Below are 15252 nucleotides of genomic sequence, written 5' to 3'. Positions count from 1 at the left end.
TATTTTTGTTCCTCCCTGTAGAAACCCTCTTTTGAATGATAATTGGAAGGTTATTACTTTATGGTCACTATTTCCCAGGTGTCCCCCAACCTGCACGTCTGTTGTTCTGTCAGGTCTATTGGTTAATACTAAGTCCAGTATGGCCGTCCCTCTAGTCGGGTCCTGAACCAGTTGGGAGAGATAATTGTCTTTGGTTATTGCCAAGAATCTGTTTCCTTTATGAGATATACAAGTTTCAGTTTCCCAGTCTATATCTGGGTAGTTGAAGTCCCCCATAATAAGCACCTCATTATGATTTGCCGCCTTGTCTATGTCATTTAGTAGTAGATTTTCTGTGGACTCTGGTATATTAGGTGGTTTATAGTAAACTCCTATTAGTAATTTATTGTTGTTTTTAGCTCCATGTATCTCTACCCACAGTGACTCCACATGTTCATGTCCCTCACTTTTATCTTCACGGAGTGTGGGCTTTAGACAGGACTTTACATAAAGGCAAACCCCTCCCCCTCTCCGGTTTTGGCGATCCTTTCTAAACAGACTGTAACCTTGTACATTAACTGCCCAGTCATAGCTATCATCCAGCCATGTCTCAGTTATTCCCACTATGTCATAGTCCTCCTCACACATCACTAATTCCAGTTCACCAGTTTTATTAGTCAGGCTTCTGGCATTAGTATACATACATTTGAGAGGTTTATGTATATTTTTTACCCTACACCTTTCCTTCTGAACTGTTCTAGTCCCTCCTTCCATTCCTCCCCCAGTCCCACTACCTTGCCCCCGGTCTCTATCTGCACTATCTTCCCCTTCTATAGTGTAATTACCCTCCCCCCAGTCCCTAGTTTAAACACTCCTCCAACCTTCTAGCCATCTTCTTCCCCAACACAGCTGCCCCTTCCCCATTGAGGTGCAGCCCGTCCCTACGATAGAGCCTGTAGCCGACAGAGAAGTCGGCCCAGTTCTCCAGGAACCCAAACCCCTCCATCCTACACCAGTTCTTGAGCCACTTGTTAATTTCCCTAATCTCCCGCTGCCTTTCTTGTGTGGCCCGTGGTACAGGTAGTATTTCGGAAAATACTACCTTTGAGGTCCTTGCCCTAAGCTTTTGACCTAAATCCCTGAAATCATTTTTAAGGACTCTCCACCTACCCCTAACTTTGTCATTGGTTCCGATATGGACCATGACCGCTGGATCTTCTCCAGCCCCTCCCAGTAATCTGTCAACCCGATCCGCGATGTGTCGAACTCTAGCGCCAGGAAGACAGCACACTGTTCAGCGATCACAGTCTTTGTGACAGATTTCCCTATCTGTTCCCCTAATAATTGAGTCTCCCACTACCAGCACCTGTCTGGCCTGCCCTGCTCTCCTGGTCCCCTGCTTACCGGAGCTGACATTCCCCTGACTGGCAGAGGAAGTGTCCGGCTGCGGCAGTGCCGTCCCTGGACTGATATGCCCCTCATCTGCCAAACGTGCAAACTTGTTGGGGTGTGTCAGATCAGGGCTAGCCTCCCTGGCACTCTTCCCTCTACCCCGCTTTCTAACTGTTACCCAGCCAGCTACCTCACTTTCCTCAGCCTCCTCTCTGTCACCCTCCCCCTCATCTACCCCAAAGAGTGCTTGCTCGGTGAGAAGCAAACTCTTTTGCAAATTGTCAATGCCTCTCAGTGTTGCAACTTGCCCGTTTAGAGACTCGATTAGCGATTCCAAACGGGTAATTTGCTCACATCTTGAACAAAGATATACACCCTTGAACGGCTGTTCCAGGACTGCATACATCATGCAAGATGTGCACTGGACTGCGTTGTCAATTGTGCAACACATACTAAATGGGGATTACACCACAAAAGCAAAAAATACAATACAATGTAGTAATAAGAAACTGGCTAATTGCAGTCCCCCACTGAATTCCCTGAATCTAAAGTCACTTAATCTTAAGTCACACACTTACGCAACCACGCGTCGCGGTCAAACTCGCGTTATATATCTCCTTATATAAATATAAATGCAGCTCACTACACCAGCCTGGTTTGTTTCCCTCTGGATTCAAAAAGGGGAACATCAATCATAATTTTTGGGCAGCAATTCATGCAGTCTAAACAACGATCTGCTGCCTGGAAACAATGAATCTCATACTGTGAAGGAGATCACTGCATGTAAATACAGGGGTCTTCTTCACTGAGCGAGCAACCGACTGTCGGTAAGGAATGCCTCCTATCTGACATTTGGCCACGCCATGGGACCATCTAAACCCACCTTAATATGCTGCCAGACACTGCTCTTACCGGCTTATCTTCCTTGAGAACAAAATGATCAGGCATGTTAATATCCAGTTGCTCAATCCCTCTTTCCTCCCAACATCTACTGTCCGGGAAAAGTCTTGATGCCCACATAGACATTAAATAGCTGCCCGGTCCTGCACAAATCTGCAGGTTCAGCCAAAATTCATGTGATGTGTATTGCTGTGTTAGTGGAAAGAATGCAAATCATTTTATTAGGCGTCCATAAGAAAGTACTATAGGTAGCGGTAGAGTTCTTTTAGGATGAACATGTTGGTCAATTAAAGCATCAGAGTCAAAGAGTAGAAACTAGATGTAAGGGAATAGATTCAAGAGGATAGGTGGTTAGACAGACAGAGAAATGGAGAGATTTCATTCTTTATTAGAGGTATTCAGGAACTATGAAATATTTCACCTGGAAGAATGTGATATTATCTCTTCACAGATGTTTTCATTTTTAAAAGAGGAGGTAAGGTGAAGAGCATTGAGATTAGTGACAACTGTCTATTATTTTGGACCATCAAGGGAAGTTAAACTTTTAGGCCCCTTGCAGACGAGTGTTCCTCCCGCAGCGAGTCCGCAACGCAGCTCCCGGCCTGACCTCCCAGCGCTGCCGGGGTCAAATAGCATTATATTGATTTATGATGCTATGTAACCCTTACAGTTCTGCAATGTGTTGGATAACACTGGCATAATGCTGCCAGTGTTATCCAATACATTCCAGAACTGTAAGGTTTACCTAGCATCATAAATCAATATAATGCTATGTGAATCCCGTCCCTGGGAGGTCAGGCCGGGTGCTGCGATGCGGAATCGCTGCGGGAGGAACGCTCGTCTGAAAGGGACCGTAGAGAGGCATTTAAGTTTTCTTTTGGATTATCGAACAATCAAGCATAAGTTCTTAACGATAGAAGTCTGCTGACATTTATCACACCTAAACCATCTTTGTAGATACAGGTTTCAGCTATGAGTCAAGTCTGTATATTATGAAGATTTTTTATAAACTCGTAGGATACTTTATTAGATATCTAATCTGCCATTCTTCTGACACCAATGCAGTGCATAAAAACTTGCAGAAATGGTCAAAAAAATACAGTTTATGATCGCTTAAATCTCTAGAATTGGGAGACATGTAATTGCAGACCAGGACTATTGATGCCATACAGGGCGGCTTGAGAATCTTAGAAATGAGAGATTTTATCATTTGCAGAGTTGGCCATGCACTGTACTACATTCTCTACGCTTCTGTATGGTATTCCGTACAGAAATCAAAGGAATGCGGAGACACCTTAGAGGGATCCTGTCACCAAAAAATATTATGTAATCTGAAGGCAACCTGAATATATCCACACAGATATTTATCCACACAATCTGGAATCTGCTTTAGGTTCATCAGAATATTTATGCCACTTTTTACTTTCATTCTAAAATGCTTTCTGAAATGTAGCTGATAAAACAGTTCGGGTTTGTAAAGTATACAAACTCTACGTTGTACTGCTCAAACTATTTGGTGACAATTTGGCTGCCCTAGCCCTAGGCTCACAATACATTTGCACAATAAAAACCCCTTTAAGAGGTTGCGCAGCGGGTACCTGTTGATGACCTACCCCGACTGATGCCACCCCCATTGATCAACTGTTTGAAGAGGAGGTGGTGCTTGTACAAGTGCTGCTTCCTCTTCAAGATTACACCGCACGTCATCTCGCTTGCAGGGGCAGCACAATGTAATTAAAAGTGCTTGTTCCATTCAAGTGATTGGGATAAGTATTTGTAATTACATTGTGCGGGCCCTGCAAGCGAGACGACATGCAGTGTAATCTTGAAGAGGAAGCAGCGCTTGTACGAGCACCAGTTCCTCTTACAACATATAATCGGCAGGCGTGCTAGGAGTCGGACCCCTGCCGATCAGATATTGATGACCTATCCTGAGGTTGGGTCTCCAATATGTACTTGCAGCACAACCCTCCTTAAAGGAGTTATCCCAGAAATAAAGGAAAAATACAAATATCTGGAGTAATCACACCATTATTTTAACTATGGTGCACAGCAAATCTTCAATGCAAAAGTACTGTTCTCCAATGTGATTTTCAGTTTTTTCTCTTTTTTCACTCAAATTATCTGAAGGACTTCTCTCTTTCCTTTCTATTGGTGGACAGCAAGCGGTCAAGCACCTGCAGCCCCAGGAGCGCATTGCAAAAAGCTCTTGTTAACCCCTTCTCCCTTATGCATAAAAAGTAATCCCTCGCACACAGTACCAGAGATTCCTGTAATAAATAGCACTATGTAACGGATGTAATTTCCTTCTCCACTGTACGACATAGCTGTATATGTTGAATTTAGAAGTAAGGATGAATGACTGAATAGTGTCTGGGCAGCTTCACTATGTGATCATTATTAGTTCGACTCTGAATGCAGGAGAAGGGAGATTCGAATTTCGGCCATGTGAGAAACAGCAGGGGGCGCTGCCTGAGAATGTATTGTACATAAAAAAACATTACATTTTTATGGCGTGTATATTGAAATAATATTTCATTTAAAGTGCCCCGTTCATTCCATAGTAATACTGTTCATGGGGTAACACCTTTAAGGTGGCCATACACATTCAACAACTGTCAGCTGATAGCTATTCCCCCCAACTTGCCCATACACATGCTTGGTTTGAGGGAGTGTGCATCTATACTGAATTGGAAGAGGGGAGTAAGTTGCTACCAGATACTTTTGGCAGCAGCATATCTCCTTTAAGAACAAAGGATCCTGCATGTTGAAATTCAAGATCCATTTTTCTTTCCAAAACAGGCCAAACGAACATTGTTAGAATGCCCAATACACATTAGATGGTCATTTGGTCCCGCTGAATTTGGTGGGTTTGGCCAAACTTGGACCGCTTTACACTGAAAGCTGCTACTGTAGGTTGCACATTTAATATGCCCTGCACTTCTGTGATCTGGTGTCCCGAATTACATTATATTTCACTTGGTGATCATATTACAGGGTTACTTTTTTCTAATAAACTGTTATATTCTATAGGCATTTTTAAACGGTTTAAACAAATATTCCTATTTATGGAAGAAGGATGTTCATGAACAATTCCAAGATTTCCTGCATGGAAAGCAAATAGTTAAGACATTACCAGGACAGGAACATGCTGGGAATGAGCTACCACTAACAAACAAGTAAGTATATATTACTTCTCCCAACGTGAATTGTAACTTCTCCTGACTATAATAGTAAAATTCTGTTTAACAAGGCATATTCTTATTTGATTACCAGTAAGCAATTACTCTACAGCGTAAGGTTGGTAAGCTAACCCTAGTATGTGCAGTCAGGAGGAACCTGAGAGGTTTTACAAATTTGGAATATCTATCTATCTATCTATCTATCTATCTATCTATCTATCTATCTATATTGTGGGGTTTCGCTCTGGTAGATAGGGTAAGCGGGTACAGTACAGAGGCAAAATACAAGTTCTTAACTCAAAACATCAGTGTTTATTCACACTTGAGGCAATTGCACAAAACAGCACGTAACTTTGCAGTCTTGGTGTTATTTCACACACAATGGAAAGTTCATATAACACAAGTCACCTTGCTGGTAATTCTGCCTCCAGTAGTCCACAGCAGGCTTTAGGGGGCCTGTTTCCCCAGCGTGCGGCTCTCAGCCCTCCAGCACGGCACAAAGCCTCAGATCCCAAAAACAGAGATATCTCTGCTGAGCCCAGCTGCCTATTTAAGGACAGCCAGGTACTGCCAAAACCCAGAACGGCACTTAAACTCCGGTCCGGTATTTGACCTCACCTGGCTGGAAACCAGTCCAGCTGCACATGCTGGGAGGAAAATACCTGCCTTGCCAGACACAAAACCCTCACTGTGTCACTATACTATATATATATATATATCTATATATATATTTATATATATATATATAGATATATATATAATATAGAATAACAATGTACCCTAGTGGCCATGGTGGAGTTTAGTGACCATTTAAAAGTATAGGACCAAAGTTACATTATTTGTATAGAGATCACAAAACCTCATGGTAACTTCTAATATTATTCCTTTCTTTAGTAGGTGGTACTTTATTCCTGCTAGCACTTTAACTCAGCTGCCACAGAACCTAATTGATAGGCAGCAACCGTACCCTTATGGCAGTTATTTGAATGTCATGAATTGCCCTCTTCTTCTTAATAGACACACTGGCATGTGTATTACACTGGGAGGTACAGTGACCCCCTTACAGTGGCTGGCACTATTATGCCATCCAAACTGCGCCAGCTACAGTACCACTCTACAAGCAGGGTCAGTCACAGTGCCAGCCAAGGTGACTACCATAACAATGCCAGCTAAAAATACCCTACATGCAGCCATAATGCCTTTACACAGTGCCAGCCAAAAATACCTCAAATGTAGTCATAATGCCTTTATACAGTGCCAGCCATAGTTTCCAGTAAAAATTGCCAGGCACATTTTCCACCAAAGAGTGCCAGTCAGTCTGTAGAAACAGTGCCAGCTACAGTTGCTCTGTAAAGTGTCAATCTCATTCCCTATTCTCTCAACCACCAAGTCCATTAGTGTGTCCTCTAACTGAAAACTTACCTCCCACTTTCCCTTGCTGATGTTCTCATCCATATGAGTAGCCAGTCAGCAGCTTCTCATGTGTACCTCCTCCCTTCCCTTTTTCCTGTACCATAGCTTGGCACAAGAAGATAAACTCCTGGTGGCAGCAATCTGTGACTAATACATCTGTAGAGAGAGATAAATGGTGCCCATATAACTCTATATGATGTTTTCTAACTTCAGAATGTGCCAGTTATACTATTATTACAGTATTTGCATACAAGTCAGTGAAAAACTGCATGCATGTGTTTATTAATATGCATCTTTTTCTCATGAAACTAACATTATCTTTCAATGTGTGAGAAGAGAACAGTAACCTTTCCATTTTTGTTTTCACTTGTACTGTGAATCTTACAAAGCCTAAAGGGGTTGTCTAATTCCCAAGGTAAAATTAACTAAGGCCTGGATTGCGTTTAACACAACAAAAAGGAAGCCACTGACTTGTTCACCAGCACTCTTCTGTTCCAGCTCTGAGGATCCTGTCCCCACTACTTCTGGTCCCCTGTGGACAGAAGAGCAGTGATGGTCAGTTCACAGTGTAGCTGGACTGGAAGTGCACTATCCTGTGCATTGTCATGTTTATCACTGCAGCCATTCTTTGACCTCAAGGGTCAAATGTCACTTGGAGACACGTCACTGCTCATGCCAAAGAATAGCAGTGCACATTATGACGGGCAGGGTGTCACTCATCTGCAGTGATGGTCAGTCCGCAGTGTTCGCCAGCGAACACATGCGGGCTGCCATCTTGACTCACCCGTCCGGCAATGCACAGGTAAGCCCTTACCTGTGCCTGTGCCGGGAGCCAGTCTGAAATCAAATGCGGTCACCGGGAGCAGGCAGTTCCGAGAACAGCCACCGGGGGCCTTCATCGGGCTGTTCTCGGAAACTGCTTTCTCCCGGTGACCGCATTTGATTTCAGACTGACTCCCGGTACAGGTAAGGGCTTACCTGTGCATCGCCGGACGGGTGAGTCAAGATGGCAGCCCGCATGTATTCGCTGGCGAACACTGCGGACTGACCATCACTGCAGATGAGTGACACCCTGCCCGTCATAATGTGCACTGCTGCAGCTATTCTTTGGCATGAGCAGTGACGTGTCTCCAAGTGGCATTTGACCCTTGAGGCCAAAGAATGGCTGCAGTGATAAACATGACAATGCACAGGATAGTGCACTTCCAGTCCACAGGGTACCAGGAGCAGCAGTACGTCTGGAACGGAACACAGGTAAACAGGTCAGTGGTTTTAACTTACAGGTCGAACAACTTCTTTAAAGTTTATAGTTAAATCCAAGCCATAATTATGAACACTGTATATTTACACTTATTAAGAATGCTTATATCCCCACATATTCCATGAATATAGAATAGTGTCACCTGAGGTTTCAATTAAATAGCCTTTTTGTGTCCACTTCAGTAAATGCTTCTCATTCTGCTTTTTCAGGTACGCAAAGATCCCTGGTTTGATGAGCAGGCCGCTTCTATAGCTGGAGTATCTTCTCTACTTGTTAGAGGAGATACTGAGAAAGTAGTAAAAGAGTGAGACTGTTAATGTAATTGTACTTGCTCAGTAACTCTTCTGACAAGCAGAGAAGGCTCTGCAGCTTTAGATGCAGCAGACTTGCCACACCAGGAATCCCACACATACCTGAAGAAGTAAAGAGAAAAGCAGGACTGAGCATGTGCGTCCACCTCTGCATATTTAATGAAGTAGACACAGAAAAGTTGATTAATAGAAACAGCAGGTGACACTAGTAGTAATAGAGTAATGAGCGAGCACTCATACACTTGGCAACCAAATTGACATGTGCAGAAAATATTTATTATATCCCCATAAAATACAAGTAATAAAATTTATAAGAACAATGTAGCAATAATATACAACATTACAGTCACATATTGTGGTAGATATGATCAACACTATATTCATATGACTCAATAGTGTCGATAAATTCAATAATATATATCACACCAAGAAACTTCAAGTATATGCTGTTATTTGGGAAGAGGGGGTATTATCTTCTAGCGCTCTATCCCAATTTGGGAAACTGAATGTCACTGAAAATGTTGTAGGTGTATTCACTGGGAGCGCAATATGTTCATAAAGTGTCCACAGGAATCCTGATAATGTGAAAAGTCTCTTATAGCATATCCTTTTAAGCTCGATATGAGCTTTGGATTGGAGAAAACTTTAAATCGATGTTTGGCTTACCGTCTAGCGTCTGCTGTCTCCCTATTGCTTCAATGGAGCTTTAAATATTTGCCGGCTTATTCAGTCGCTCCATACAGCAAGCTGGTTTAAATTTCGCAGGAGTTCCAAAGATCGCAGGAGTTGCCACTCTGTTCCGCAATTTCCTTTGGTGCAGCTTTCGACGATAAGAATAGTTAATCCTTTACTGTAGAGATTTTCTTCTGTATGGCCATACAGTATTATCGGAGGCTTTTCAATGCAGGTACATCACTTGTTTCACCATACGCGTTACGGGTAGATTCACTCTCCCTTCCTCAGTGGTCAAGTGTCTGCCTGCTCTGCCTCCATTTTTATCCATTCCTTTGATTGCTTCCCAAATCTCGGACACCTGTTGTTCATGCTACTCCCAGTTTGCAAGGGAATCCTCCCACATAATCAAGGGATAATTCTATACAGCCTTGATTTAAAAAAAAAAAAAAAAAAAAAAAATAATTTTTTTTTTCTCTTGCAGTTTCCATGCGTTTTTTATGCGTTTTTTGGGGACACATGCGTTTTTTGGCCCAGATGTCCCAATTGGTGTGATATATCATTGTGTGAAATATAAACTTGATATCTGATTGCCAACACTTTTAAAATGACTTTTTATAATAAAATATTATTAAACAAATTTTCAAGATTAAAATATCAATATAAGAATATAAAACAATAAATAATAAATGTGAGGAATCTTGAAAGTTTCATAGGAATCCTAGAGTTTGATACAATTATTCGGATTTGATAGAGAAAGAAGGGTGGGTATCTCGGAGCCAAGGACACGTCGCAGCGCCGATAGACGGCCTAGCATGCGACGTGCCGTCGGCCTCGAGACATCCAACCTACATAAATCCAAAAATTTCCAACTCCGAATTAAGGCCTTTCGCATAAATGCGTCTGGATTCTATCCTAGACATTTGTCTGATAAAATCACCGCCTCTCCAGTGTTTCTCCACCTTCTCCAGTGCCGTAAACACCAGACTTGATGGATCCTGATTATGCATCTCTTTATAATGTTTAGATAGGGAATGTTTATCGTACCCCTTCCTGATGTTGGCAATATGTTCGGCCACTCTTTTTTTGAATGGCCTCTTGGTACGTCCTATATATTGTCTGTTACAGGGGCACTGGAGAAGGTAGATAACTCCACTGGAGTCACATGTAAGACAATCTTCTATCTCCCAATTATAGTTGTTCTGAGTCGAGGGGACATTAGTCGTCAGGCGGGGTTTTTTATTCATTCTACAACCCATACACCTTCCACATTTATAAAAACCCTTCAAACTCAGCCAAGTTCCTGAAAAACTCAACTTATTCTGTTTCCACGGTTTTACGGTAGGGGCCACCTTGATACCTAGATTGGGTGCCCTAGTGAAGGTAATCATCGGAACAGTCGGGAGTAAGTGTCCCACAATTTTGTCATTCAACACATGGTGCCAATGGGTTTTAATAATTTTCTGAATCTTCCTATAATTCTCATTAAATGGAAGAACAACTCTCATGGCTTCTTTATTTAGTGTTTTATCTTCCTCATTATCCATCTCATTTTTATCTTTATTGTCCTCCTTATTAAAGAACTCTCTTCTATCTAATTTCCTAATTTGGTTGAGTGACTCCTCCACTAAGTTTTCAGGATATTCCTTCTCAATAAATTGTCTTTTCATCTCAATGGCTTCCATCTCAAAAGTATGTCCCTCTGTGCAGTTCCGCTTAATCCTACGGAACTGACCAGAGGGAACATTTGTCAGCCATTTCGGCAGGTGACAGCTAGAAAAATCGATATAACTATTTCTAGCTGTGGATTTACAAAATGTCTCACATATATATTTATTACCAGATTGTGTGATTAATAAATCCAAGAATTCGGTGCTCTCCTGTATGTTTGAGGTAAAGACCAGATTTAAATTATTAATATTGATTGTTTCTAGGAATTTTTCCAATTCTTCTTTACTCTTTTTCCAGATGAAGATCACATCATCTATATAACGGCGCCACAGGGCCAGATCCGTCCCCAGCCTTGGCTTGATGTGGTTATATTCCCACTCGGCCAAGAATAAATTAGCATAGCTTGGGGGCGAATCTGGTCCCCATGGCGGTACCCCGCTTCTGCAGGAAGAATTCCCCCTCAAAAAAGAAGTAGTTGTGGCTCAGGATATACTCTATTCCTTTCGTTATAAACTCTTTTTTTTTTTTTTTTATTGCTCCATACGAGCCATCTCTTATTAATTGCATTTTTACAGCTTCAATTCCTTGCTGATGTTCAATCACAGTATAAAGTGACTGAACATCAAGTGTGCCCATAATCCATCCAGTCTGGACATCTAAGTTTTCCAGAATCTGTATGATTTGGGTCGTATCTTTAATATAGGAATTGGTTTTCTTGACTATTGGCTGTAACTGTACGTCTATATATTTGGACAGGTTGGATGTGATAGATCCAATCCCTGAGACGATAGGGCGTCCTGGGGGATCATTCGGATTTTTGTGCACTTTGGGCAGACAGTAGAAGCATGGTAGCCTCCTCTGCATGCCCAAAATGAAATCCAGTTCCTGCTGTGATATTGTACCATTATCCAATCCGTCCATACTGTATCTCCTGAGCTCCAACTCAAATCTCTCAAGGGGGTCTCCCCCCAATTTTTGATAGGTCTCCCCATCTGAGAGTTGTCGGAGACATTCCCTATTATAATTAATTGTGTCCATCACCACTACCGCACCTCCCTTATCCGCGGGGCGTATAGTGATGGAGTGGTTTTTTTGTAGTAGTTTCAATGCCTCAAACTCTCCTCTGGTAAGATTGTTTGTGGCTCTTGGTCTAGCTTTTAGTTTGCAAATATCTTCCTCTACACACTTCTGAAAGGCTCCTATTTCTTTACTGATTTCACTCCTTGGGAACATATTTGATTTATTTTTTAGGAGGTTTTTGTTCGGGTTTTTTGTCTTTTTTACGTTTTTTTCAACTATCACTTTCTCATTCCTCACAATTGGATTTTTGATAAAATATTTTTTGAGGCAGATATTCCTTATTAGTTTTTGTACTCCTATATACGTAGAGAATTTATCCATCCTATTGGTGGGGGCAAACTTCAGACCTTTCTCTAACAGATTATTTTGGGTTTTAGTCAGGGTGGTTGAACTTAAGTTAATTATTGCGCTGAGATCCGTTGCTAGTGATGTCTTTTGTGATATGTGTCTCTTCCTCTTACTTCGTCTTGTCTTTCTGACCCTCCTCTGTGCCTTGAGTGTTGGTATCTTACTTGTTCTATGTGGTTCATCTTTTGGGGTGCATGGTGATCCTGTCTCTGTGATATGTGATGTTGTCCCTTCCCTGTGTTCTGGTATTGATAAGTGCTCTTGGGTCTTAAATTGTAGTGATGTGTCGGTGATTCTAAACTGTGATTGGGAGGTGTCCTTTCTCTGTGCCGTATTCGTGCTCTGTGATGTGCTGGGGTATGATCTAAAAAATGCCGATCAGACAGCTCCTCATATCTGTTAGTCACAGAGATTGAGTAGCTGTCTGATAAGCCCTGCCGATCCCTATCCCCTTCCCTTTTCTTCCCTTTTGGGATCTCATTCTGTGATAACTGAATTTGTTCCCCAGATCTTTCACCCTGGTGATTTCACTGGGAGTAGCATGAACTGGGAGTAGCATGAACTGGGAGTAGCATGAACAACAGGTGTCCGAGATTTGGGAAGCAATCAAAGGAATGGATAAAAATGGAGGCAGAGCAGGCAGACACTTGACCACTGAGGAAGGGAGAGTGAATCTACCCGTAACGCGTATGGTGAAACAAGTGATGTACCTGCATTGAAAAGCCTCCGATAATACTGTATGGCCATACAGAAGAAAATCTCTACAGTAAAGGATTAACTATTCTTATCGTCGAAAGCTGCACCAAAGGAAATTGCGGAACAGAGTGGCAACTCCTGCGATCTTTGGAACTCCTGCGAAATTTAAACCAGCTTGCTGTATAGAGCGACTGAATAAGCCGGCAAATATTTAAAGCTCCATTGAAGCAATAGGGAGACAGCAGACGCTAGACGGTAAGCCAAACATCGATTTAAAGTTTTCTCCAATCCAAAGCTCATATCGAGCTTAAAAGGATATGCTATAAGAGACTTTTCACATTATCAGGATTCCTGTGGACACTTTATGAACATATTGCGCTCCCAGTGAATACACCTACAACATTTTCAGTGACATTCAGTTTCCCAAATTGGGATAGAGCGCTAGAAGATAATACCCCCTCTTCCCAAATAACAGCATATACTTGAAGTTTCTTGGTGTGATATATATTATTGAATTTATCGACACTATTGAGTCATATGAATATAGTGTTGATCATATCTACCACAATATGTGACTGTAATGTTGTATATTATTGCTACATTGTTCTTATAAATTTTATTACTTGTATTTTATGGGGATATAATAAATATTTTCTGCACATGTCAATTTGGTTGCCAAGTGTATGAGTGCTCGCTCATTACTCTATTACTACATTTGCCTTTAAGAGAGGGTGGGGTGATTCCCTCTATATGAGCTTGCAGCACCATACCTTAACTACTTGCTAGTGAGCCACCACAACCTACCACTATTTTTTGTAAGCAGGTGACACTAGTCTAACATTATTTCTTGAATATCTGGGGATATAAGTTTAAATACAAAAATGTTCAAAAATATGGTCTGGCATGTTCATAATTATGGTCTGGCATGTTCATTATTATGGTCTGGCTTTAACTTAACTATAAAGAATATTTTTGTGGGACTGTAGAAATCTGAGGATCTTCTAATAAATAGAATATCCTGTCTTGTATGTCTATGTAATAACATTGCCACGTACATTTATAAGAGAGTATAACAATTAAATTTCACACAGTAATCATGTTTCTCATTTGGTGCATTTAATCACTAAGCCAGTTTATTGCTATTTTCTGCTAATTTTCACTTCTAATTTAACACTTTATTTTGTTTACTATTTGAACCACGGGTTTGATCAGTAGATGCAAAATAGCTGTCATATCTTTACTAATATTGCCTCTTCTCATGCAGCAATGGCTCTGCAGATATAAAGTCTCACGCTAGTTCATTGATAGCAGCAGAAAGAGCATTTATTCTGCCTGCAGTTACAGCAGAGAGTGATGGACCACTGTTAGAAGACTTTGACTCTAAAATCTCTGCTTACAAGGTTTGTAGTTATCAAATTTACATTCCGTAGTTATAACCTATATGTGAAAGGTTTTCATGCACTAGCTACTTAAAGGATAACTGTCACACTTAGACCCTAATTTCAATTTTCATATATGTAGTTACTAATAACATGATATTCCAGAATCAGTTACTATTAGACTGACTTACCCCATATTTAATAAGATTCAGCCCTTAGCAACCAGTCTGCATAAAACTGCAGTTTCACTATTCAGTTAAGATGGCCGCCACTGCCCTCACCCTGAGGCTAATCCCGCCTACCCTCACTACCCACAATGCATTGAGCTCCTCACATGCACTAGCCAGTAACAATAGCACCCCAAAAGTGTCAGACACCAGAGCCCTCCCCCCTAAAGGGTTAATCTCCTGCAGCACAAAGGGGTCCTCTTACCACATGTTGCTTTCATTTATACACTGAGCAGATGGCAGATCTCCCTTCCCTGGTCTGTACTGCTCCAACTCTGCATTCTCCAGCTCTGCTGAGTGAGGGAGCGTCTGCCAAGTGCAGGGACAGGGAGAAGTGCACACAGCCCAGGCACTGTTATCAGCTGCTGGGGAGGACCTGGCTTTAATCATTTACTTACAGTCCCTGGCTGTCAGTAATCTGACCTTGCACGCAGCGTCCTCCGTCCTTCAACAGATAGACGGACCATGCCTAGCAACCCTATTTTAAGCACATGTAAAAGTAGGCAGTACAGGGAACAAAACTGTAGAATTATGGGGTAATTGAATACACAGTGAAAAATTGAAATAGGGCCACCAAGGTGATATTAATCACCGCAATCCAATACTCCAAAAAAAAAAAATATGACAGTTATACTTTAAAGCTTCACTGAGTTTTAGAAAACTTTTTATATGCCATAGAGACATATCAATGGTTTCGATCAGTGGAGGTCTGAGCACTGAGAACTCCACCTATCACTAGAT

At 41.6% G+C, this 15252-nt stretch overlaps 1 protein-coding gene across 1 annotated transcript in view; it reads left to right on the top strand.

Annotated features, from left to right (window-relative positions):
• Positions 1-15252, top strand: part of LOC120993823 (dynein beta chain, flagellar outer arm-like) — a 585582-nt gene that overhangs the window by 76134 nt on the left and 494196 nt on the right. Inside the window, exons 22-23 of the mRNA XM_040422290.1 lie at positions 5305-5450; positions 14170-14305. Of these exons, the coding sequence (XP_040278224.1) occupies positions 5305-5450; positions 14170-14305 (282 nt within the window). The remainder of the gene's footprint in view (positions 1-5304; positions 5451-14169; positions 14306-15252) is intronic.

This window comes from Bufo bufo, chromosome 3, assembly GCF_905171765.1.
Source record: "Bufo bufo chromosome 3, aBufBuf1.1, whole genome shotgun sequence".
Lineage (NCBI taxonomy): Eukaryota > Metazoa > Chordata > Amphibia > Anura > Bufonidae > Bufo > Bufo bufo.
Note: the sequence above shows the minus strand (reverse complement) of the source record. Positions and strands in the feature narration are given on the sequence as shown.